The sequence below is a fragment of the Centrocercus urophasianus genome, unplaced genomic scaffold (genome assembly GCF_019232065.1).
Source record: "Centrocercus urophasianus isolate 14NV4802_14NV808 unplaced genomic scaffold, USGS_Curo_1.0 seq_17, whole genome shotgun sequence".
Taxonomy (NCBI): Eukaryota; Metazoa; Chordata; class Aves; order Galliformes; family Phasianidae; genus Centrocercus; species Centrocercus urophasianus.
The window spans coordinates 21,280,449-21,307,453 of record NW_024884722.1 but is presented as its reverse complement, the minus strand read 5'-3'; the positions used below and the strand labels follow the sequence as shown (position 1 = coordinate 21,307,453).

The window sequence follows — 27,005 nt, the reverse complement described above, 5'->3', positions numbered from 1 at the left end:
TGTTTTGTTTTGTTTTTTTGTTTGTTTGTTTGTTTTTTAAACTTACAGAACGACTTTTTTTTTTTTTTTAATTGTGATAAAGTGGGAAGCACATACAAATCTTCTGATTAAAAAAGACATCAAAACTTCTGCATCCTCCTAAAAGTTACATTTTAATTTCTACTTGCCTATAAACTTTGAGAAACAGTATAATGATATTGGTTTTCTTCTCAATACAAACATATTTTAGTTATACTCCTCAGTTTATATTTTTAATTAATGAGTACATGTCTTTGCACATATTCTTTGTCAAATTTTACATTGTTTTTGAGCTACTTTTTTCCACCATATGTGCATGCTTTTGTGGTTTATAACAGTTAATTCTTCCAGTAATCCTAAAATCACAGGAGTTTTCTATGCAGCTGTCTCTGTCCAAATAAATCATTAAGTCTTTTGTATTTATTTCTCAGTAATGTTTTGAGCAGAGGTTCCAAGAAAAGAAAAAAAAAAAAAAAAAAAAAAAAAAAAGGTGTCTCAGCTCAAAGTTATTTCTTATTGTCAAATTTAAAACTTTCAAACCAGGGAACTACTCTACTAGGAACTTTACTGTGACAGAAAAAACATTGAGAAATATACTCTTACAACAGAGTCACATGACAATAAGGCGATTTCAAGAAGTCTTCAATATTTAAGGCAAACGTAGAGTTTGGGACACATCTTTATGCACTGTACATTTAAATAACTACTATTTCTCAGCAAACTTCTTTTTGTCTTTGATTACTGTTCTTTCGTTGTTTTTTTATGTTTGTTTGTTTATTTGTTTTTCCCCAATACACCTATCTTATAGGCTACTGAAAACATACACACTCGGTATGTTATGCAGGTGCTCTAAAAGCAACGTCATTTAACAAAAGGATAGTCCAAAACCTAACAGTAGTTCAAGCTGTTAAGTATGATTAATTATTTCATCACCTTACACAGAAGTAAAAATAAGCTGCAATTACTGGCTTAGCAAAACCAGATGGATTTCCTGGAAGCACAAGGAATTTGTGCTACTTCAACAAAGCAATCACAGGAAAAGTAAAAAAAAAAAAAAAAAAAAAAAAAAAAATGAGGGTAATTCTTTGAAAAAAAAAAAAAGGTGAATTTGTGGAAGATGAGAAGTTTACTGAAGAAATACTAAGAAAAAGTGGCACATTTAAAGGATTAGAAAAAAAAAAACAAAGTAATAAGAGAACTGAAGGCTTGCCAATGTGACTCACATCTACAGGGATCACAAGAAGGATCCGGGGAACTGCAGACTCATCAGCCTGACCTCGGTGCCAGGGAAGGTTACAGAACAGGTCATCTTGAGGGAGATCACACAGCATGCATGAGGGGGGTCCTGGGGGCTCAGGTCCATTCAGCACAGGTTCACGAAAGGCAGGTCCTGCCTGATCAACCTCATCTCCTTCTATGACCAGGTAACTCACCTAGTAGATGAATGAAAGGCAGTTGATGCAGTCTACCTAGACTTCAGCAAAGCTTTGGACGCTGCCTCCCACAGTATTTTCCTGGGCAATCTGATACCCTGTGAGTTGGACAGGTACATTCTTTGCTGGGTAAAGAAATGGCTGGAGGTTCGGGCCTAGAGAACGGCAGAGTTAAACAGAGCTAGTGACTGGACACAAGAGGAGTTCCCAAGGGTCAGCACTGGGGACTGTCCTGTTCAATATATTTCTTGATGACTTTTCTTTTTGAAGAGTATACTTTTTAAAGACATCCAGCAGAAAAGCTGAGAACTGAGCTGCCATGGGAGTTCACCTTTTTAGGTTCTGATGGACAGAGGACAAAGTATCGTAGCAGAGCACACTTATACAGTGCAAGCATGAAGGGGCATTGCCCATCACATTTAAGGATTGAATACCTAACTCCTCTTTGCAATGCTGCCTGCCGAGTATCCCTTAACAGATTTGAATATACTGCACTGTCTCCCACAAATTTTGACATTTAGAACCAGGAAGTATAGTTTTAACTCCAGAAGAGAATCTAACCTATATTAGGTAATATAATCAAAACTGACTGATCTCCTTTCACATGGATTAAAAGGCTGTGTTAATATTGCACTTGGGGCCATTTTAAATGTCTTACATTGCACACCTTTAGGTTACATCAAAGTTTTATCACAATCATTATTAAAAATTTTTACACTAATAAGACAGTCTTCAAATGAATAAATTGCAATTACAGAGTGATTACCACTGTTTCAACTTACATTTAGTTCACAGGTTAGTACAGTGATGGATAACATGGATGGAAAAAAATTAATGCATGATTCAACTTTACAGTTTGTCACTAACCAGGTTGATTTAAGTCCTAAGTAAAAGTTGAAATGTCAAATCTACTTGGACGATATAAGGTAATAGACATTCCATTTGCTTCTGTAGTGAACAACCAATAATATACTAATATTTATGCAGATAGGGTAACACATTCTCCAAGCCCACACTGCAACATATTTCGTCTCAAATTAGCCAGTAAATCACTATTGCAGTTGCTATTAACAATCATAAAGCCTTTCGAGTTTTACAAGGTGTTCATAATGAGCCATTCCATATGATTTATATGAAAAACATGACTCAGCTCTTCAAACACAGCTAATCTTTGGATGCAAGATTCGCTGTGTGACCTCTTCCTATCTTTGAAGCAATATGTAAAATTGAAAGGGTTTTGGCAATCTTCAGACAAAAGCAGTGATAAAACAACATTCACGGAGTTTCTATTAAAAATGTGTCCACTTCTGATGAATGAATCTTACATACAAAATGCTGTATAATACTTGAAAGCATTAAACTCAAGACGGATTCTAAAACGAGTATAAGCATTTATTATCATTAGCTCTCTGGATCTGGAGGTGCACTTCTCTGAAAGGCAGAAGCAGTCTGACATCTGCTGAACAGCAGCTAACTAAAGTCCCTGGTTTTGATAAGTGTGCATTAATATTTGTGTTTCAGTGGCTGGGAAACACAACAATGAGGCCTCACTGAATTGTGCAAATGAGGTTCCAGATAGGGTTTTATTTTTGTGAAACATTTTCACTGTCTTAAATTTCCTTAAGCATTGCTCCAGATGAGCACTTTTCTGATATCACAAGATAAATAAATGTAAGTTGCTTCACTCTTCTAGTTTCCTCCCATCCAGTTAACAGTGACTCATCTTTTCAGTGCTTTTATTATAGATGTGTGGGGATTTTTTTGCAACTTTTTTTCTATCATTGTTGCTCAAAGCATAAAGACATTGCACAAAACATAAAGACATTATTTTTAGAAAAAGGGACTGTGGGCTTCAGAATTTCCTCAGTCATCTCCATAGCTATGAGCTGGTTTCACTTCTCATAGGCAGCTGTAAGAGTTGTAGGTCCAGCCTACCCAGTACCTAAGAAAGGGCCAAGAATGACAAAAGCCAGCAGATATCCTCTTTCCAAATAAAGTGACTCTATTTAAAAGTCGGTAAAAAAAAAAAAAAAAAAAAAAAAAAGAAATAACTTTTTGCATAGCTGCAACAAGCACATTAAAGAGAGAATCAATTATTCTTCAAAATACAACTCTTTCTAATGGAGTCTAAATTTCATCTTAATGGCAATGGCAAAGGGGGGTACAGAAGAAGACTTCTCTGCAGTCACAGAAGTTCAGATTAATGTTTCATTATGCATTTTTATGGTCTTCTGAAGTACTTCAGTTATGTCCTTCTGACATCATCTTTAGGGTTATTCCAAAATTTACCATTTATATGAGAGTCAGTATTCCCTACTTCGGAAAACAAAAGGATGTGATTATCTTTGTTTCAATTTTAAAAAAACAAACAAACAAACAAAAAACAATATGTATTGGGAGTGGCTCTGAACATAGGAACTGCATCCGTTCACTTTTATTTCTGAGAGCAGTTAGAATGAATATCTAGGAAGATATTATATTATCAGATTGTTCACAACAGCCAGACCATCACCCAGAAGAACAAACTGACTCACTCCTTAGTTGCTGTTTTACAAGCTAAGCAATCCTTCCTATACAGACTAGTAAAACTAGAGGATTCATTGTGCATGACCTGCCTGAACTTGCATGTTAACATCTGCAAAATAAGGTATTCTAGTCTGCTTGAGAAGGGAAAGTACAGATGAAAGGACACTAAATTTAACCAGATGGCACAAATATAGAGGTCATTCTAACCATTTGAAAACATTATTTTTTCTGTTATGCATCTCTGCAAATGAAGTTCCAAGCAGGTTTTTTTTGTTTTGTTTTGTTTTTCCCCCCCATTTGTCCATTTGCTTGGGAATTTTTTATTTATTTATTTTTAAACTGGTGAGTCAATTTAATGTTCACCATTCTAGAGAGCCCCTCCAAAATGAATCTAATGGTTCAGCTACAAAATCTTCATATCTGGCTCAAATATTCTGCTGCTGCAGGTAATCTGCATGCCTTCCTCTCCCAGGATTTTTCATCATTTATTTCCTTGCCACTTTCCCTTTTCCAATGGTTCCCAAATTTTTCAGTCAAACCACTTGCTTACAGCCACTTACTGTCATAAATTGCTATTTTTCCTAAGTAATGTGCTTTTAGCTCTTCAGCGAAGTAGATGATCAGCTTCTGATAGCAATTCAGACATTTGTTAATTTGGGACCAATATGTTCTAGATACACAGAAAAAAAAACATCACAACAATAGCAAAAACTGTTTTCTAGATTGTATAATCCTCAACTCAAGAGTATACTTGAACTATGACAATACAATGGGTTCAAGAGCTACAACCTTGATTCTCACATATGTTGCTGCCAAGAGAATACTGTAAGATTCTGAAAAAAATACCAGAGATCCAGAGGATAATAAATATACCTAACATTAAAGAAAATGCTTGTTTCAAAGGTCTCTGGTTGAATGGTTACTGGAAATAGACATCCACACATGAGTGGCTGGTATCCCTTAAGTAGCATAATGTGGCTGAACCTGAAGTATACTCACTCTTGATGTACATCTGCAAGAACAACCATAAAGTTAAGCTTCTGTCTAGTAGATTTGTTTCCAATGCTATCAGAGGTCTGCCTTATGCAAAAGTACATTACTCTTTTTTATTTATCCCAATAGCTAACAGTAACATAAGAGATCCTAAGGCTTCTAGCAGCGTTGGATTAGTACCATATCAATAGATCCCAATATCAGAGAAAGGATATAATCATATATAATTCAACATGGTTCTTAAGCTTTTGATTATATTAAAATGATTAAAACAAAGAAATTCTTACATCCTGTTAAATCTAGACTACTGACATCACTGGAGGACTAATTAACACACAAGTAGTATAAATATTCTAATCATTATGCTGTCATGAGAGAATAAGTTAAAAGTAAAGGATTTTCAATTAAGTACCATATGATATTTTAAACACAGTTTAGACTTCTTGGTTTCTATCTCTTTTATGGAGGTCACAATTTCAAAACTCTCTTCTGCACCTTTGCAAAGACAAACAGGAAAGATGATAAGCAGACACAGGAAAGAAATTTGCAGAAACCCAGTCTTTCTTCAGGAAGTCTACTCATACTAGTAATGTAATCCTCACTCAGTTCAAAGAGATTCGCAGCTATATTTGGAAAACGATTTTTAGCATCTTTGAAAAATATGTAATATTATAGAGGTAATCAGCATTGCATTAAAAAATAACAGTTTCTTAGTTTTAAAATTGCTTACCATTTTATTAAAAGGTAGCTTTTCCCTCAATCCCTCAAATGTTATTTCCAGCAAAAAATTATTTCATTACTAATACACTAGGTCAAGGTGTGTTTCAGCCATTTTCAGTTATCACTTCACAAAAATTATGGAGCCACACATAGAGAGGAGAGGAAAAAAAAAAAAAAAAAAAAAAAAAAAAAAAAAAAAGAAAACCAACACTGATTTTTTTTATTTATTTATTTAAAGAAGAGTATAATCAAACCCTCCCCTCCAAGGATCTAAGAGCAGTACTTTCAAAATTTCTCATTAACTCTAACCTCATTGAAAGTAGTGTCAGAACTGCCAGTAAGTTCAATGAAACCTCGGTGTTCTATTAAAATTGTTCAGACTAAGAAGTTGCTACAAGATTTATATTCTGGCACTTTAGTGAAATATCTTACACATGAATGATGTAAATCCTAAATAACAAGGTGTCAGTATACAGGATTAGGATGCAGTTTTAATGGATTCAGCTTCAAAACCTAACGGACTAACACCACTACCTGGTTGCTGATGTGCAGGTTATGTCATAGGTAAACATTCATTTAGTCACAAATATCTACATGAGTCAACTTCCAATCACAAGATACTTTTGAATGAAAGTCATAAAACTAGGAGTAGCGTGTATTTGAGAAGGGAGAAAGACAGCCACCATACAGCCTTAGACCAACACTTCTCTATTAGGCATGGGAAAAGAAAAAAAAAAAAGCAGGGTTGGCTACTGCTGACCTCAATGATCTGCACACAGAGGAAGCAGCTTTGATATCAACTAACATGTTAATCTACCTCAAATCAAACAGGCAATTACTCTGCTATTTTCATGAATTCTGTGGCAAATATAATTTGATAGTTAGACATTAATAAACCTGTTTCATGGATCTTACCACTATCTGATAAAGAAGCTTTCTTTTACCACTGCTTTAATGTTATTAAATAAAACAAACTCCAATCTAGCTAAATAGGCTTCACAAGTCCTAATCTTAGCCTAAAGCATTCTAATGGATTGACTCTTCCTTACTAGGGCTATATAAATATTTATAAAGACTTTACACAAAGAGCAGATTTGACACAAGGCTTTAAAAGACTTCTCATATACAGAACCTTGAGAAGGAAGAGATTTCGTAAAAACAACGCCACTCCTAGCCCTCAAAAAAACACCCTCTTAAGTCCAGGAAGGATGGTAATGGGACACAAACAATCCGCACACAAATCACATCAGAGCCATGCTACCATCCTTCTACTAATAGTATCTCACGCACTCCGACTACCTCACAAGATTTGTTTCTTACCTTCCCCAGCTGTTCTTCTGGATAGTTTTTCAAAGCCACTAGCATGGGAAAACACAGCTTTGCTGGTCTTTTTTCCTCATTTTTGAGTAGAGGACGACTAGCACAGAAAGCCTACAAGAAACCCAGACTAGGCACCAGTCAAACTAAGCCTAAAAATTCAGCCACAAGATTTATTTCCAATATAGCAAGCTCCTACCAACTGAAAACATTCCACCATTACAGATGAGAAAATGATACACCAGCAATTTAAGTACTTCTTAAGTAACTACTATTTTTTGCATAGCTGATATATTAGCATCTGTCTGAGAGTAAATGAAAGAATATTTTTGACATCCTTGAAGAGATGCATCAATGCTTCTAGCTAAATTTCACCCTGATGATGCAGTGTTTAAATCATTATTACCAATACATAGACCAAAAGAAACTACTCAAATATTCAGGTAGCCATACTAAATGCAAAAAAATTCAGCTGAGACTTTTCATCACATAAAAGCAAAAAAAAAAGAAAAAACAAAAAACTTGAGCTATCATCTAAATAAAGCATTTCAACATCCTGTGACCAAGAAAAGATTTGAAAATAACTTCCAGTGACCTTCTTTGAGACTGCTGGACAGTCTAGATTGCAACATAACTGTTTCCCAGCTGCAAAACTACAAAAACTTTTTAGTCATGTGCCTTGTTCCTCTAGACCACACTAACCTTACTTAAGATTTATAAGGCCTTCACTGAAACATTTTTAATTTAATTAGAACTCCATGGATTCTGAGTAATCCCATTATGATAATGTATCAATCAGTGATCTTTGGTTTCCTTTAAGTTCTAAGAAGGAGGTAGAAGGCAAGGCTGTAAGGAACAAGACAACCATTGGCTCTGCGTGCAGATTTTACAAGCCAAACCATATTCCACTAGAGGTTTATCATATGAGAAAAATAAAATAAAATAAAAAAAAAAAAGACTTCCCCACATGCCAAAATATGACCTCAAAAGGACATAGCAAACTCTCCACTAACAACATATCTATTCATTTATACTTGGAGGGAGGTGGAGGAGAGAGAATAGAAAAAGAGCTCTTCAAATAAATGACAGTTTTTCTCAAGAGAAACTGGTAAACATATGGGAGAGAAAAAGATCCAAAATTTTTGTTGCTATAGACTTGAAATCAACAAGTGGCTATGAAAAAATAATATCTCCAGCTTCATGTTAAAAAATAAATCAGCAAAGTAAAATCCGTTGTTTTGTTGTTTTCTCCCTCTCCTTATTCACTGAAGCTCTCCAAGAATAGCTCTAGGACTCAGCAGTACAAATATTTCATGCTTTCTGTACAACAGTCCAATGGACTTGACCTGTAGCTAACTGCAAAGCATGCAAGTGACACACAGTTTCAAACTCAAGAATGTTATCTTTCCACAGAATCAGTTTCACTGCTTATACCTCATTTCTCCCCCCCCCACCTCCCACCCCCTAGAGAGACTACTCCAGTGCCAATACCTCCAACTCTTACTTTAAAACAAATGTTTAGTATACATGTTCTGCTCACAACCAATAATATTAGGCTGCCTAGTTACCTATACCAAGTATTTCATAAGAAAATCTAATCACTAGCAATTAGATACGTATGATATGGGCAGTACCTATAATGACAGTTGTTTACTAGAAAACAGAAAAACATACAGAACAAGACCATTATCTTTACTTAGATGAAATTTTACAGTCTGAGTTACAAGCACCAGTCTGTTGGCAAAATAACAACAGAGAAAAAAAATAGCAGAATGCAATAACAAAGGAAAACCAAAACTGCACTGTTATGCTAGGATGACTCCACTTTCTTGCTTACAGAATTACCCGTTAAACTCAGTCATGTTGAAATAACACCACCAGAGGAAGATCCTGACCTCACAGCATGACCAGAGATAGTCATGTATTATTTCAATAAAACGTTTTTCTTCCTCGTTCACATACTTCCCTTACATATTCACACTAATAGTCCTTTTGATAAAACCCTTCAGAAAATAATTAACTTTAATAGCTCTTCTGCAAATAAAGCTTCACAACTTGGTGCAAATATAAATGAGTTTTGCAAAGCAAAACTTAAGTCTTCAGAAGAATTACAAGAAAAAAAAAAAAAAATTATAGGTTTCCTCTTCTACAGGGAAAATATGCATTTGTTATAAATGCATCAAATCCCCTAAAAACTACACCTACTGATATTCGGTATTTAGGCTGATTTGCCTTCCAAATCGTATAGACTACACTGTTGCATACAATCTTTAAACAAGTACAACCACAGAGAAATGCAGAGAGATTTAAGAGAAATAAAAGCATGATCAGCTAGCTTGTAATCTTCTTTTCTCTTATTCCCCTCCCTATAGCTGCACTAAATTGCCTGTTGAGAACAATAACATATTTGTGCTTTTATAGGTAGAATGATTTGTATTATATAAAGATTTGGCTAACAGAGTAAAGATGCATTCACACTGAGCTGGATTACATGCTGTTAATAATTTTCTGGATGCTCTAAGGGACTCATAATTCTGGACGACTAAAGATTAGCATTTGAATATATGCTTTCTAGTACATCTCAGTGCAGATTTCTTTAATTTAGTTTTTGCCGCTTTTCTGGAACAACACTAACGAGAAATCAAATCTGTGAAACCATTTTGGAGGAAAAAAGTATACCACAATCAAGTTTTTATCCCTCACGTCCACACACTCCTAAGAGCATACAGAAAATCTGTCTTTTCCTGACTCCAATATCATTTCAATAGCTTTCATTACAACATCAGAATAGCTAGAATTTGTGATTAGGACTGTGGTACTGTTCTATGCATGCTGAGTAATGAATCTCAGAACAGAATGCTGTTCTGAATAAAAGTTAAAGATACCTAGAAAGCTAGGTTAGATTCTGTTTCAGAAAATAATCTTAACAAAGATTATTTCGATAAAAATAATGAAATACATCACATTGCAAATAAATACCCCTCAAAACATACTTCTTCTGCTATTGAGTCTAAACTCCAATATAGACTGAACTCTTTATTTTTGTTTTTATGTCTCTTTTGGCCACCATTTGCTAAGTACTGATATCCTTTATAAACTATGCCTTTCCATATTTTTTGAAGTAGTTACTTCTTCAGAACAGTCTTAAAGTCCATGGCTGCCTAATAAATGTTATATCTTCAGACAAATACAGCTGGGAGCATATTACAGCATTTCTTATTTAATAAATTACTTTTCTTAACACGATAAGGTTCACCTAGCAAGAACATATTCACTGGACAAAACACACTTTTCATGACCCTTGGTCGTCAGTTATAATTATTTGTCTGGTCCCAGTTGATTACAGTGTAAACAAAGGCTGATAAACCCACATTGGCTGCATGTATTTATTACATTATGGCACAGCTGCCAACTGTCTAACCATTCTAATAAAAAACTATTTTCTAAGGTTTATGTTTTATTGCATGTATGACTCCCTTATTGGTTAGCATTTTGGAGTTGTGGAAAAGGTTATGAATTTAGAAACTGACTGCATTCATATCATTTTTAAAACTTAATGCTATTTTATTAAAGACATATGGGCCTCCAAAGTACACATATTAAATGTCATGTAAGAAAAGTAGCAGTTTAAATCATGGTCAAATTCATTTTTGACGTGACTCCTGAGGCTTCCCAAGATCTGAACTATTTCTTTGTAAATCTGGCAGTTTAACCACACTCATAAATCACTTTCAAAGCATATTATTTCTTAATTTTACTGCATTAGAGAGAATTTGGCCTACACAGTGAACTGTTTGTAACCGTTATGTGAACAAAAGTTGTATATTTAGTCTTACAGTGTGGGAAGGAAGAAAATCTTAATTTTCCAAATACGAATATACTTCTTATTTTAACCCAAATGATACATTTCCTAATGAAACTTGCCAGAGTAAGATATGCAGGATGGTTTGCTTTATTGACGTAACAGAAATCTCCATCTTCTTTTGCTTCAAGCTCATAAATTAGAAACACAATGGTAACTGTAAGTTAATCATTAAGCAAATAGCCCACAGGTTCTTTGATGAGAAAGAATGCCTAAGGTTTTCAAGCCCCACCAAGACTGAAGAGAAATAAATCATCTTTGAGACAGCACATAAAGTCTCATGTATTTACTAGGCACTTTGATATAATGCCATTTGATACACTAAAAATGAACCATACCTTAAATAAACTTAAAAATTAAATTCAAATAACTTAAGGACAGATTCACTGCCCACTAAAGCCATACAAAACCCTGGCTCCAAAACAGATCACTCTCAGAACAGGATTCAAAGAAGTGCGTTTTTTGAAATGTGATTGAAACTTTATTTCTCAAAAAACTCCTAATAGCAGAGCTGATTACAATGTGTGTGTTTTCCTATGAATACTTTGTTCCTGTACTCCGTGAATAATAAGCTGGGACAACTTCTCGTAGAAGCTTTATACTCTAATTTCTTCAAACAGGATGCTAGTCATTAGTCACACATGATTTCAAGCTTTTTTCCCAAGCTTTTTCTCTTATTTTCTCCTGAAATGGGGATGCATAACCAAAGTCAGCAGATCTTCCATGTTTTATGTCACTGAAATTATTTGCAAAAACAGCCAAACGATCTTCAGTCAAGGTTTTCAAGAAAGGCACAACACTGATCTGTAAAGTGGCAGGGGTGAAAATTTGAAGTTTAAAGAAATAAAAATTAAAGTTGGTGGAAGCACTTTATAAGATGTTTAGATCAATGTGAGCATATACATGCATTCCACATAGATCGGTAAAGATTTCAGGTGTGCAAGCTGAGTGCACAAAGACTGTTCTACTACTCCTAAAGTCACGTGAAAATCCGTTGCTTTGTACAAAACCAAGCAATGTTTTCAATGACCAGCCTCACTAGGATGAGCTATAATTAACACTATGTTCTCCAACCAGACATGGAATAAAACTATTTTCCCTGTATTTCAACAATACAAAGTTAATATTAGCTTCAGCTAACACCCAAGAACCAGAATCTATATGCTCAGTATGATTTTAAGGGAGCAGATGCAACTGTGCTACATCCTTTTTCTTCTACAGATGGAGCAGTTTTAAAAACACATGAAGCAAAGAAGTTAAGTATTTCTTACAAAATATACTTTTGGACTATACATTTCTGGTAAGAGTGACAAGAAGGAGAAATATCAGTCCTTCTCTGAAAACTTTTTTTAGTACTTTTATTAGTACTTTTTTTCTTGAAACAGCCCATAAACCAGCTATAGATTGATCATATTTTTACTCATTAATGAAGAGAGAATGACTTCGAGTATTTGAGCTTTTAACAGATGACCTCATCACAACCAGTCCTCTGTGCCTCTTGGATACATTTTGGCTGATGATATCAGTGTGAGGGAGGATTATTATTATAATGCTCTAGGGTTCTTAAACTGGCAATATTTTGCAGTATACAGTAACTTTTTAGAGCAACAGGAAAGAAGAGATTCAGCCACTTTATGGTATCTAGGCCTGGCCTTCCTTGGTAACTCCAGAAAGGCCTGCTTCTTCCAGGCACTTGACCTACCATCCCAAGAGGCACCTGCTTCATACAACATGGCATTAGACTGGTATTTTTATTCCTGCCCATTATTTCCAAGGTGACTAAAAATATTAACCAATATCAGGTATATTTATCTTATTTTCCTTTTTGTTCCTGTTCTCTCTTTCCACCCATCTAATTTGACTATGTCAACACTAAAAACGCTATGTTAATCTCACAGCAGAATGCTAAAATTTGTGCTTGTACCACTTTGCATATGGCAAAGTCATGTTCCTTTATCCCTAGATCTTCACACCTTAATGTGTAACACGATTTTTGTAAACTACAATTCCACTGATGTCAAAAGAAATTATGTATGATAAAATCCACCTCTGTGAAATTGGAGCCTATAGCATTATCAAAGACATCATTAAAAATGCCACTGAACAACCAAAAATGTTTTGCTAATGACAGACAAAAACAAATATTGGAGGAATAACTATTTGCAAAGAATGACACAAACTGTTTCTTATTTTTTAATTTCTTAAGATGGAGTATAGGAACTTCACTGCTACAAGAAATTAACTACATCATAGGAGAAAATTTCTTGAAAGAATTATATTAGTGAAGGTAGAAAAAAAAGAAAAAAACGTGGCCATTCAAATCACACGGGAAGATTTATGGTTTTATGATTTTTGGTTATTGGTATTCTACATCACAACATCAAAGATCTAGTAAAATGTAACTACTTCCAAGTAACTACTTTCTCTTCAGCATCTACGTTCCTCAATAATCAAGTAGTGGAGAAGAAGAAAGTAAGAATGAGGTGAAATTTACAGCAGAGAAATAAGAGTAACAAGAAACACAGAGAAATTACCTACAAACACTGGGAGAAACTTCCAGTAATAGAAATCCTTGGATTTATAAGAGGAAAAAGGACTACAGAAACAGAAGAGAATATAGAGATGTAAAGACGAGAAGTCTTATAATGTATAATCTTTAATCAATAATATATATTTCTCACAATTATTCTTTTCATGATATTGAATTGAACATGAGTGTTCAAGAAAACAAATATTATTAAAGCCCTATACACCTATCTTTTTGTTTTCCTTCTTCAAAACATCACCAACCTAGAACTATAGCAATGGTAGATTCATTGATTTGGAAGAATGTTATAATTCTGAGAACATTACAAATAAAACTATTCAGAAGTTCACACTATTCAGCTTCATATCTGAAAATCACCTTTCTAAAACAAACAAACAAACAACAAGAACAGCAGCAGCAGCAACAAAAAAAACCCTCAAGCGCTGAATATAAGCTCTACAGATGAGAATGCCTAGTAACTTGGATAACATCACACTCAACTCGGTTTACATCATTATCATCCTGAGAGCATAGTGTCCCTTCCTAGAAGGCACGCTACCAGGATGATCATAAATTATTTTTGCTTTCATTTGCAGTGGCCCTTGTGACCATGTTTATCTCCAACAGTTGGTGACCTTTACTGGTCAGCAAAACAGCAAAGACAGCTTAACACCACAGCACGAGTACGCACTGTAGAATTTGCCATGAAAACCATTTCACATCTAATCGTACTCAAAACAAGAAAAAATATTGTCAGTGGGGCAGCTATTTCCAACTTTTGAACCAGATGCTTCACATTTGCTAAATTATAAGTAAAGCCCTCAGTAGTGTGTCACAGTTCCAGCCTGGCCTAGTTCTGTGACTAATGAGGCACAGGGACCCATAGACTCACACCCCAAGAAAGGGGGAAGACAGGGAGATGGGCCCAGGGAAAGAAAAACAGCGGCAACAAGCTAAGGAAGAAAACTAATTTACTAAATATGATATCAGAATGGAAGACAGCACAATGTAATACAATATAGTTGGAATTGAAGCTAATAAATCAAATAAAATGAGAGAGAGAGTGTCCAAAACCAATGGCCTCACACTAATGCTGTAAGCAAGACAACTAGGGAGCACAGATGAGCAGAAAACAGCCTCGTGACTCCCAGTCAGTTTTATCTTTCCCTCTGAATGGAAAACAGAAATGGAATAATGAAGTCGTAGAAGGGATCTGTAGTTCACTCTTCTCTTTTGACACCAGAACTGCAGCACTAACTCTTTAACTCCTAGTGAACTGCAGGATGTTATGATGGGAAATATAAATAACAAGGCATAAAGTCACAGCAGTAGTGATAGCTGGCTTCTGATTTTCTGTCTCAGAAATCTTTCTGTAACATCATACTACCTCTCAGGAAAAAAAAAATATATATATAATTGGATCTTTATTTTGTGGCTAGGAATTAACATATATTCTAAAAATTACACTCAATTCAACTTCTATTTCAATGAGAATGACTCATCATCATGATTGAGAGCACAAGACACATACAGTGCCTCTAAGAAAAAAAGATTACCATCTATAGAAAGAAAAGAAGAGATGCAGGCCAGCCCAGAATTTGGCACAAACAATACCAAATCCTTTTTGTGGGAAAAAGGGGAATAAAGTGCAACATATGAACATCTCCTATCCCCAAAACTGCTATCATCTGATATTAAGACCCATTGCGCTAGATTTTTGAAAGAAGGAAACACAAAGGAGTGCAGTGCTACTTGAATAATAGCAGCATTTCAATTTTCACAAAAACAAACAAACAAACAAAAACTTACAGAAAAAATTTCTAGTCACATTGATCACAGAATCACAGAATCACCCGGGTTGGAAGGGACCTCAAGGATCATGTAGTTCCAACCCCCCTGCCTAGCAGGGCCACCAAACATACACATTCAGATCAGGTTGCCCAGGACCCCGTCCAACCTGGCCTTAAACACATCCAAGGATGGGGCATCCACAACATCCCTGGGCAGCCCAATCCATAGGGAATAGAAAACAAATCATGATTCTTGCCCTAATGTCTGATATCCTAACATTACATCCTACTGAACAGCAATTTGTTAACTGGAATAAGTCAGTTGATTATAAGCCATATAGCAAAAGGAAGACCCCAGAGAAAAATAAGGTTAAAAAAAAAAAAAAAAAAAAAAAAATTGAAAATTGCTCACCCTTTCTGATGATCAGTATCAGCTCAAGAGGAATGCAATCTCTATCCAGAGAGATAGCACTCCCTCAGCTGCTAACCCTTAAATGACGGCCAAGTTCCACACCTTCCGTTCACTCAGGTGCATTGCTTGCACCTGAGCTCCCTTGGTTAGCAACACCTTCTCACTTGGTGCCCAACCTTTAGTTCAAGCTGTGACCTGGCAATTCCATGGCAATAAGCCAAAAGCCAGAACACATGCTTGCAGAATCCAATAACTGAAATTTCCATAGTTCTGAACCCAAAAATCACAGTCTTAGAATGACTTGGGTTGGAATGAACTTTAAATATCATCTAGTTTCAAACCTCCTACCATGGGCATAGTTGCCAATCACTAGATCAGGCTGCCCAGGGCCCCACTCTATCTGTTCTTGAACACCTTCAGGCATGGGGCATCCATAACTTCTCTAGGCAGCCTGTGCCAGTGCCTCAACACCCTCTGAGTAAAGAATTTCTGCTTAATATCTAACTTAAATCTCCTTTTTTTAGGTTTAAGACCATTTCTCACTTGTTCTATCACTGTACAAAAAGTCAGTCTTCCTCCTGTTTATAAGTTCCCCTCAAGTACTGGAAGGTCACAAGGAGGTCTCCCCAGAGCCTTCTATTCTCCAGGCTGAATAAATCCAGCTCCCTTAGCCTTTCTTCATAGGAGAGGAGCTCCAGCCCTCTGAGAATCTTTGTGGTCTCCTCTGCCACTTCTCAGTTGTGCTGGGGACCCCCTGCCTGGATGCCTTACTCTAGATGGGGCCTCATACATGCAGGATACAGTTGGTCTTCTGGACTGCAAGCACACACCACTGGCTCGCATCCAGCTTTTTATTCACCAGGACCCCCAAGCCCTTCTCTGCAGGGCTGTTCTCAGTGAGTTCTCTCTGTCTGTACACATATTTGAGATTGCCCCAACTCAAGTGCAGCACTTTGCACTTAGTCTTGTTGAACCTCATTAGGTTCATGAGAGCCCATTTTTCAAGCGTGTCCAAATAGATGAGTGGTGTCACCCCAAGGTCTGTCTTGGGAGCTTTAACATCTTTATCAGTGACACAGACAGCAGGATCAAGTGCACTCTCAGCAAGTTTGTGGACAAACCCAAGCTGAGTAGAGAAGCTGATATGACAGGAGGAAGGGTTGCCATTCAAAGGGACCTGGATGAGCTTAGAAAATGAGTCTATGTTAACCTAATGAGTTTCAACAAGACCAAGCGCAATGTGTTGTAGCATTGTAATTGGGACAGGACAATCCCAAGTATGTATACAGTCTGGGAGAAGAACTCACTAAGAGCAGCCCTAACAAGAGGTACTTGGGGGTCATGGTGAATGAAGCATGACACTATATATATGTATATACATATATATATACACACACACTTAAATGTAAGTAGCTCCAAAAATAACATCCTCTCTTTATTTCCATGGAAATTGTAACAGATACAAAGAGCATAATAAGAATTTTTGAAAGAACAAATTTTCTGCTACGAAATATTTTTTTTCAACAGTTTCCATGATTAGCTATACTTTTTCTCAAGTGATGAACAAGACCCTTCATGCTGTGCATGTAAAACCCTGCACCAGTGGAGGTGACCTATTGTCAATGTTGCCATTGTTGAAAAACACCTCCTCACTTTACTAACTGTGCTAACACCCACTGTTTGGTCTCCAGAAACACTCAGTAAGCTTTTATGTCAAAGGGTGCCATTTTTTCTGCATGGATGAAGTCAATGACACACCTTCATGCTTCCATGTCAGACGCCATTTTGTCAGATTGCCCCTCTGCTGCCATCTGTCACGTGCTAACAAAATGTAACAGAATACTGGTGGGAAGCTTCAACCTCTACTGCCATCTTGCCAATATTTGTCTCAGATGTCATGCGACAATACAACAAAATAGGAGGCATTAGTTTCAGAGCATGTATAAAACAGAGGTGGTAAGCAAACTGTCATGCTAGCTTCTTCAATTAAACAGATGTGTTAAGGATGCACATTGCCTATTGCCATTCATCAGAGAACTTCCAGGTGCTTTAGAATCATTAGGTAACTCTTACAAAGGGATTACAACTGAAAGATAGGCACCTTTCAGGTGCAAAGCAGCAGCTGGTTAACTAGCACTCTGTGACTGTACATAATATTTTAGGGCAGAAGGTGGAGAAGAATGTCTTAGTAAATTCAGACTGCAGAGAAATCCATGGAGGCAGAATGTAATTACCTGAATTGGAACCAGGCCATAGCTCCAAGACTAACACACCTTCTACGTGAAAAGTGCATCAGGATCATTATTGGTTAAAAGGACACTGACTTCATGAAAACCATAAAATTTTTTTGAAGGAAATATTTTAGGAAAGAGATATCACCCTTTTCATACTGTATCTTCAATACAATGAGATACTGAAATGTAATCTGCATATTACCCTCCCAAAGAACTAAATACATATCATTTTTTCAAGAAATATTGCCCTGAGAACAAACAATTGAGAAAAAGTCTTTCCTCTTTTTACCCTAACACACCTATGACCCACCTATCTATTCTTCATTCATGACAGACAGAATTACAGCTGGTTAGGCAAAGAGAATACATTCTTTTACTGTTTCAATAGCTGTGTGCTTTCAGCTTAGTCCTCACATTTTCAACTCATTGCTTTTCTTAAACTTCACAGACTAAAGCTCTCTCTCTAATCTTGTGATCTGTCATATGCCAAGACGCAAAATACAGAAGAAAAGAAAAATCTTTTCCCTTAAAATTTCTTAGCTAGCAGTCTTCAATGCTGTATGCATGGTGCTTACTCTTCAAACTCTTCCTAACTAAAATTTTCATCTTCAACTTTACTATCATAATTTTCTTCTACTCTCCTTTGGATATTGACCTCTGCTTTTATCTCCTTTCACTACTTTTTCCCAAGCTGGCTTTCTGAGCACTTCAACATTTTTGTCCTTATAAGCACTTGGAAGACAACTTTTTATCTGCTGGCCTTAGAAGACAGTTGCAGGTCCCATTACTAATTCCAGAGGCAAAAGTTCTCCCACATGATGCGCAAATTCAAAGACAGACTAAATTTATCACTAAGCTTCTTCACTAGGACAACATGTTACCTAGCAAGCGCTACTCTGATCTGCTGCCAATCGTATACGAAGACAGAAGGATCTATTTCTCCTACAGCCCTCCTTCCTATGTACATTTAATTTAATGTGTAACAGTAGGAAAAGGTGCTACCACATATCACTCATTACTGAATCGTTTTATCCATAGACTTCACATCAGGCAAGATTCAATCCACTGTTACCCCACTTATTGCCCAGTAAGCTCCTGTATTGTAAGTGAATGTTCGTAAGTCCATATACATTTCTCTTCAGCCTCATAGGTATCTCCTACAGACCTTCATCAGTCATTTGAAGAAATACCAGCTTTCCGTTTATTAGTCTAATATATAACTTTGCAGTTACACTCTTAAACCACTTATTCAGACTGTGCACAGTCAGAATTAGATTTCCTATTTCTTAAAATCTCATAATTTTCCCTATAAGCACCATGAGATCTCATAAAGTATTTTTTCTCTCAGCTATCATATCCATATTTTGAGAACTTGTTTTTTGTTACTGTAAAAATTGAGGATAGTTTTACTGACTGTAAAAAGTCTTCTGAACAGAGTATTCTTGCATTTATGAATAGGACTGTTCAAATTCTGTTTCTGGACTCACGGTGTTAAGTTCTGAGTTCACATACATTTGGCAAACAGACAACCATTATGGACAGTTCCTTAAAATGCTTACACTTTCCAAGAGCAAAATGGACAGCTCAGCATGTCAAAGAATAGCATCACAGTTACAGTGTCTTGAAGTCTATATTACTGCATCATAGTCTACCTTGGAATCTTAAATTCATGGTTTTCTTCTTTTTTACTACATGAAACTTTGACATAATGGACTATAAGGAGGTCTATTTTGTAGAAGCTATCTCAAAGAGGTACCTTACTATCTAGCACTTCACTGACAAAATGGGTCTTTACACTTTAAAAGTCCTTGGTTCTACATCAGCTTCAAATGCTTTAAGCGCATAAGCCATGATTTCTACACAGTGATGGTAGGAGAACAAGAACTATGAGCTGACAAAGTCTTATCCGTCACCTTTTATTTAGTCTTTAAACATAGACCCCATTTTGTTAATTTAGATAGAGGTAAATAGCAGTCCATGAGACATGTTAGTAAAAAGGCCTGGTGTACGTTTTAGGAAGAGACAGGATATATATTTAAGAAAATCATGACTTTTTAAAATAGTTATGGACAAAAATCCCTGGAGCCCCTCTACAATTATCTGATTGTAATGGAATTTTTTTAAAAGCATCAGTCACTTTTATATTATAGAACTTCCTATGATCTTAAACAAAAGAAAACTGACAAACTGAAACCAGAACTATAGATTTTAGATTTCCTTAGTTCTTTAGCTGCACCATTAAATATTTAGTCTAACTATCATAATAAAACAAACATTCTCTATCCTCCAGATCACAGCATGAGCAAGAATCACATACTGTTAACGACACAAAAAACAGATATTAGACTTTTCTTCTACTTAAGGGTCTTCATTTCATTCCTTGGAAAAAAAGACGTACAAATGATTATAATTTGTGAAGAAAATAATACATCCGAGAGGAAAAAAAAAAATCAAAATACTTTTGTTGTACAGAATTTCCTTTATATTCACTGGACAAGATGTTCCTGGTAAAGATGCTATAAAACAAAACAATTTGGAAGTATACCCACATATTCCTGCTAATGATTTGGTCCTATGAACTTCAAGACTGCTATATCTGACCAAATATACACTGGTTGCTTTTGCCACTATAACTGATAAAAATCTTAACCTTGAAAATACAGTTTAAAAAAAAAAAAAAAAAAGCTGCTGGGCAGAGGGGTTGCAAAATACAGGGAAATATACACATTTTTTAAAGCAAGTACTCTTACTCAGTACTAAGCAATAAATTTAAAGAGAACTAAAACAGTATGTAAGCACAGAAACACATTTTATATATAAAGAATATACCCACATTTTATCATCTAGATTAAATGATCACGGATACAGACCTTTAAAAAAAATGAAATTATGATCCCTTTGATACTTCATCACTTCATTTTGTTTATATATATCATACACAATATAAAAATATGGCATCTTAAAATGGATTTTCAAATGATATTCTGTTTCACGTCTCAATTTTTGAGATTAAACATTTGGAAGCACAATTCATATACAACCTATGAACTAAGGGAGAGTACAGTTTTAAATAATTATGTCAAAGAAATGACAACTGTACTCATAAGAGCAGGATGAATAATTAGAAAGCTGGGACATAATTAAGCAATTTTGACTGTCGTATTCTTAAGCTGTCATTCTGATGTGAAGAGCTGTCAAGCCCAGAAACACACTTCACACTGGACAGGCATCTTCCACTCTGATCTACACTTATGTCAGTGAAATGGGGTCATGGTCTGGTCATTAAATAAAGCTACCTCATCTGGCTCAATGCCTCTTCTCCAGCTAGGCTTACCAAATCTTTATTAAAATCAGACATGATACTATGTTCAATATTTTGACAAAAGAAAACACAAGCATCACAGAAAAATGAAGTTTAGCTCACTTACATAAAGAGATGGAACCGTGCATTGTAATATTAAACTGTTTTCTAATAAATGACTGCATCTTTCATTATGACTGCACCATAAGACAGCCATATCACAAACAGATGCATTTTAAACAAAGGATGAAAAGAAGCAAAGTGAAAGAATAGTGTTCTGTTACAAATACGAAAAAAAAGAGGGAAAAATGAAACTCTAAAAATTTGTACAAAATACAAATATTTATGAGTGATGACTGGTGATTGCTACATACTTTTGCATTTCAGCAAAAGCGAGTTAGATGGAAATTTCTTGCTGTTATTCTCATTTTGTATATTTTTTCTTCATGGGGTATTTTGCACTCTCACGTTTTTTGCATCAAGAGTAAGATGTAAACAACTCCCCAGATTGAAGCCTCTTTAGATCATCAGTGTGCTTTTTATGCTGAATAAGCCATACCATCTCCTGCTTACCACAATGGAAAGAGGGACTTAGATTTAGTTTAGCTTTCTTTTTTCTTTTTTTTTTCCTCTAGAAAAAGTAAGTCTGATTGGTTCACTGTTGATATTACACTATTTCATATTACACTATTACATATTTCCGTGTGGCATCTACTAATAACAAACGCTAATGATTCTAACTCCACTCCTGGCAAACAGTCTGACATGGCAGATACTAACTTAGGAAGACGGAAAAAGATCTACTGAGGAAGCTTGTTAACAGCTGGCTCTTGCATCACTAGGTCAACACCTTATGTAGCTTTTTTCTGAAGACCAATGCAGAGTCTGCTGCAGTGTACTATCCTCTAGCTAGTTTCAGAAAACTTGGGATATATTACCAGTATCTGTCCACTAAATTAGGCTGAAGCCGGTCAAAATTGTCAACAATTACATAACAGAGGGATGAATGAACATGCTGATACACCAGATTAATTTTATAAGGAAACCTGAAGGCTGGAGAACAAAAATCATTATATATCCAATAGATAGCATATGATGGAAGTTGAAAGCACAGTTATTGTGCACATCATCTTTGTAACACAGGTGAATGCTGCTTCTCATTGTCTTTGAGTATAGCTATAAGCAACTGCATGCACACATATCAACATTTGAAAATATCTTTGCACAAAGGAAACTTTCAGTGTTCTCACAGAGTTTGCACACAGACGTAAAGCATGAATATCCTAGGAAATGAGCATGAATTCAAAACAATTTTTAGATGTTAATAATATCTCAGATTGGGTTCTGTACCCAATTTAAATTTTGTTTTAAATTAGCCACTTCTGTAACGTGTATAATTTCATATGATGAGGATAATTTGGTAGTGCCTTAAAAAGCATTATTTCATGTAATGAAAAGCATTTACAGTGATTTTACCATCAGCAATTTGTACCAAACCATTTATAAAGAAGGGGGGAAAAAATTTAATGAAACAACAATAACAATAAATTTGTGTCTTTGACAAGTTTGATGAAATAAATGTAGGTTTAATCACGACAGTGGGCAAATAATTCAAAACTATACAAAGGATTCATAAAAGTGCTATCCCTACTTTTGTGAGTTAATTTACTTTCAGCTGCTGACTTGGAAAGAGGTTTCATCCAGAAAAGGTCTTATACTATTGAACTGGTTAAAATTTAAACAGCAGACTCTTCAGTGAAAAATCTGATTGGTAATAAAGAGAGTACTACATCTGATATAAAATAGGGATGGAAGAATTATAAAAGCACACAGCATACACATGCCATACTTAATACATTTCAACTCTTGCATTTTGCCAGATTCAGTAAAGATGGTTTGCTCTGAAGAAGATATCCACAACAGCTAAAACATGCATTATTCCCTTTAGCACACATATGATAGCTGAAGTAACTGAAGGCAGAAATAAAGAATGCTCAAAAGCTATGCTTGTATCTGAAGTATTAGCATTTTAATAGTTACCTACGAATCAATCTGAATTGATTTATTATGCACAGCAATTTTACTTGTGATAATGTATTTATCTAGTGACAGTATTATGCTACTGAACAGTGCGTTTCCACAACTACTATGTTATTATTCAGCATTACTGGAAATCTGCAATAAATTATTAATGGTACAAAACAGTGCACAGACAACAGGTAGACCAAAAACTTGAGTGAAGTTTTAAGAAACATCTACTGCACAGCAACACTCAAACTCAGTGTTGTTATCTTGTATTGATCAACAAAAACAAAAAGAGCTAAAGTGGAGAAATCACATTTACATTATTTGCCTCAGCAGTATGCACTGAGTTTATGAAGTGGTATCAAAAGCTCAGATTACTTAAACTTTTTCTGATGTTGTCAGTGCTTATTAGCAGGACACCACATTAAGAAATATCATAGAAAATTAGAATCATCTGTTCCACTAACGGCTAATAAACACTGTAGGTGTGAGCCCTGCAACAGACATTTGTGCATAACACAGATGGCAGGGAAAAACTTGTCATAAAAACTGCATTCTTTTACAATAGCATATCATATCATTTTTACATATATTTAGACAAGACAAAAAAAACACATTCTTTTAAGCTCAGTGACACATATTGGATTTTGGAGCTGTATTAAAGCAGTATTAATGAATAATATATTGTCTCCTTTTTCTTTTGCTTTCCTACCTTAGCATCCTTGGGTTTAACCACTTTCATGAATGCACCTCTAACCAGAGCTTCCTCTCTCTCCTTCCTGGTTACTTGCCGAGTATCAAGAAATTTCAGGTTTTTCAATTTGTGCAGAACAAAGTACCTGGCAGATAGCAACAAGCATAGAGTTAAAATTCAGTAATAAACAAAGATATACTCACAAATTAAATTATTACAACACCAATAAATAGCAAAGAGTCTTTATTTCTTCTCTCTGTCCTCTCTCACGCCCTTTCCATGGAATGCAACATGTGAAAAGTTACTATACTTTGTCTGAAATTAAACTTTTTATAGGTTGCCCATAACAATTTAATAACATGTAGATCAAATAGGTCAGAATATTGTCACCTTGTACATGTATATAATCTAAAGATATTACTGAGGTATGAGGCATAGTCAGGAATAATATAAATTGGAAATTATTTTTAGATTGCTGGTTTAGACTTCTGAGTAATTTTAAGAATTCCATTCCATGTTGCAGGGAAAAAACTGATCTGAGGCACCAGAGTTTCCAGCAAACAACCATTTGCAAACACTTCTTCACATTTATATTACATTTTCCTAAAAACTAAATTATCAGCAACATCAGAGTCTCATGTGAATAGTAAATCAGGGGGAAATGTGATTTTTCTTCTTCCATACATTCTGAAATACACTCCTTCGTCTTGACAGGAGTGTGTGTCAGCGTTCTCTTAGCATCAAACAAAAATTTGTCAAAAGAAGACGTGGAGAGTTTTTCCAAGAGTCTACTCTCCAGAACTAAGTTTTGCCACATTTGGAAGCAGAATTTCAATTTGGTCCTGCCAGGAAACAAGGTGATCATAAGGCACGGACTGAATGTGGAAGCACTTAGGGAGAGACCACTTTTCAAAAAATATTCTCACAATTCAAAGTTTCCATTAGTATTCATCAGTATCCTATATATCCTTTTTACTCAAAGCGCAGCAAAATTTTAGTTGCAAAAAGTACCATCAATTCCTTGTATGGAGAGGCAGAGAACACAGTAGATCAGAAACAAAGTAAGACACATGACTATAGCAAATCAAAATACCAAACCACCTCACATACATGTTATTTACATTTAGTCAATCAAATGTGAAGCAGCCATTGCAAAGTGAGGAAGTGCCCAGCTTCCTGAATGGGGGGTAAAAAAGTGCTTGATAATGTCGCCCATGCCTAGCTGCTTTTCATAAACATCTAGTCAGTCAGAATGTCTGTGAAAAAAAGAAAGTCATCTGGCAGTGGAAAGAAGAAATTGTAGCAGAAAACCATGCATAAAACAGTATTTTGAAACAGAACTTCTCTAAAAAAGAAATTCTTTTAAAAGGTAAGAGTTATCTTATAATTCCATCCTCAAGGCCAGATGGGCACTTGAAAAAGACTGTAAGTCTCTCCACCTACAACCAAGGAAAATGTAATGCTGTAAAGAAATCATTCAGCCAAATACAACTTTCTTTTAAAGCAATAGCCTCATAAAATTGTTAATGAGTGAACTGAAAATGCTCAGTGCTGAAAAGCTCAGACCATTTAAATGAGAATCCTGACTATAGAATCATAGAATAGAATCATAGAGTAATTAAGGTTGAAAAAGATGTTTAAAATCATCTAGTCCAACTTTTCACCTATCTGGGATCTATCTGGCTGACCGGGAATGCTTATAGATAGTGGAAACCATCTCTGCCAATTCTCCCAGCCATCTGGCTCCACGGACTTGTGACAGTCTAGATGGAGTAGGTTTCCAACATTCTCCATCCGGATCATGGGGTGTTTATTCTGCTCCCCATCCCAGACTTTCAGTTCAGGAGATAGATTACCCTGAGGATAGCTGGTCTGACTATCAAAAATAGATGTAAAGAAAGCATGGAGACTTCAGCCTTCTTTTTGTCCTCAGTGATCATGCTTCTTCACATCTAGGAAAGGATAGAGGTTCTCCTCAGCCCTCCTCTTACTATTAACATATTTATTAACGAAATTTTTGTTGTTTTTTACTAAGTTGCCAGGATGAGTTTACGCTTTTGCCTTTCTAATATTCTGCCTGCATATCCTAGCAACTTCTCTGTACTCTCTCTGAGTTGCCCATTCTTCCTTAGGAGGTAAGCTCTTTCTCTCCCAGAGTCTCAGCAAAAGTTCTCTGTTCATCCATGCTGGACTTCTTCCCCTCCAGCTCACCTTACAACACATGGGGACAGTTCCTCCTGCACCTTTAAGACTTCCTTCTCAAGGAACATCCAGCCTTCCTGGACCTCCTTAACTTTCAGGGCAGACTCCCAAGGGATTCTTCCAGTGCCTGAATAGTTCAAAGTGGGGCCTCCAGAGGTCCTTGGCTGCACTTCCACTGACCTCCCTCCTGACTTCACCAAGAACAGAGAGTGGTCGCTCTACTTAAGACAGATGATAGTATAAGAAGAATATGGAGGAGAATCACCTTGAAAACACATCATGTTCTGAGGCCATTTCTTAAGCAATACTACTGATCAGTAGAGACAGGCACATTCACATGCTCCTCCCAGCTCTCCTGCCTGCCCTTCCAGTCCTCTCTGGCATTTTGTTATCTTTCAGTAGAGGAAAATCTACCCATCTTGTGTTACTGGCAGAAAAGCTCTGATGACAACAGATTCTTTGAGATGAAGACATGTACAGAAGGAAACAATATGTCAGGATGGAAGAAGAGTGAAGCTAAAAACGAATAAAGACACCCACTAAATGTAGGGTGAGAAAAGATGAATATTCAGGTGAAGAAAACATCAGTATTGGAAAATCAGCAAATGTTTAATGATGGAATGAAATATGCCACTGAAAAGCAGGCTGTAACAAAAATGACAACAGACTAAGACAGCACTGTCATCTTTGCTGACTTTGGATCACAGCCCTAATGTCAGTCTCTCAATCATTTTAAAAGAGCTTAAAATTATAATAGCATTCCTCGATACAAATGTATTTCTGTATTTTTAAGTGCATCCTGACTGCATTTCAAAAACAGAATTAGCACCAGTACTTGCTAATTCCAAAAACAACACAAAAAAACCCACCCACATAAACTAAGCAACAAACTACATGACAAGCCAGAGTTGTTTGTTTGTTTGTTTGTTTTAATTTAAATTTAGTACAAAT

The 27,005-nt window shown here is 35.8% G+C and overlaps 1 protein-coding gene across 6 annotated transcripts in view; it reads right to left on the bottom strand.

The window, feature by feature from the left end:
- The window catches only part of LRMDA (leucine rich melanocyte differentiation associated), a 631,888-nt gene that overhangs the window by 240,268 nt on the left and 364,615 nt on the right, over positions 1–27,005 (bottom strand). For all 6 annotated transcript variants that reach the window (XM_042818019.1, XM_042818024.1, XM_042818021.1 and 3 more), the window contains one exon: positions 23,871–23,997. In XM_042818019.1, the coding sequence (XP_042673953.1) occupies positions 23,871–23,997 (127 nt within the window). The remainder of the gene's footprint in view (positions 1–23,870; positions 23,998–27,005) is intronic.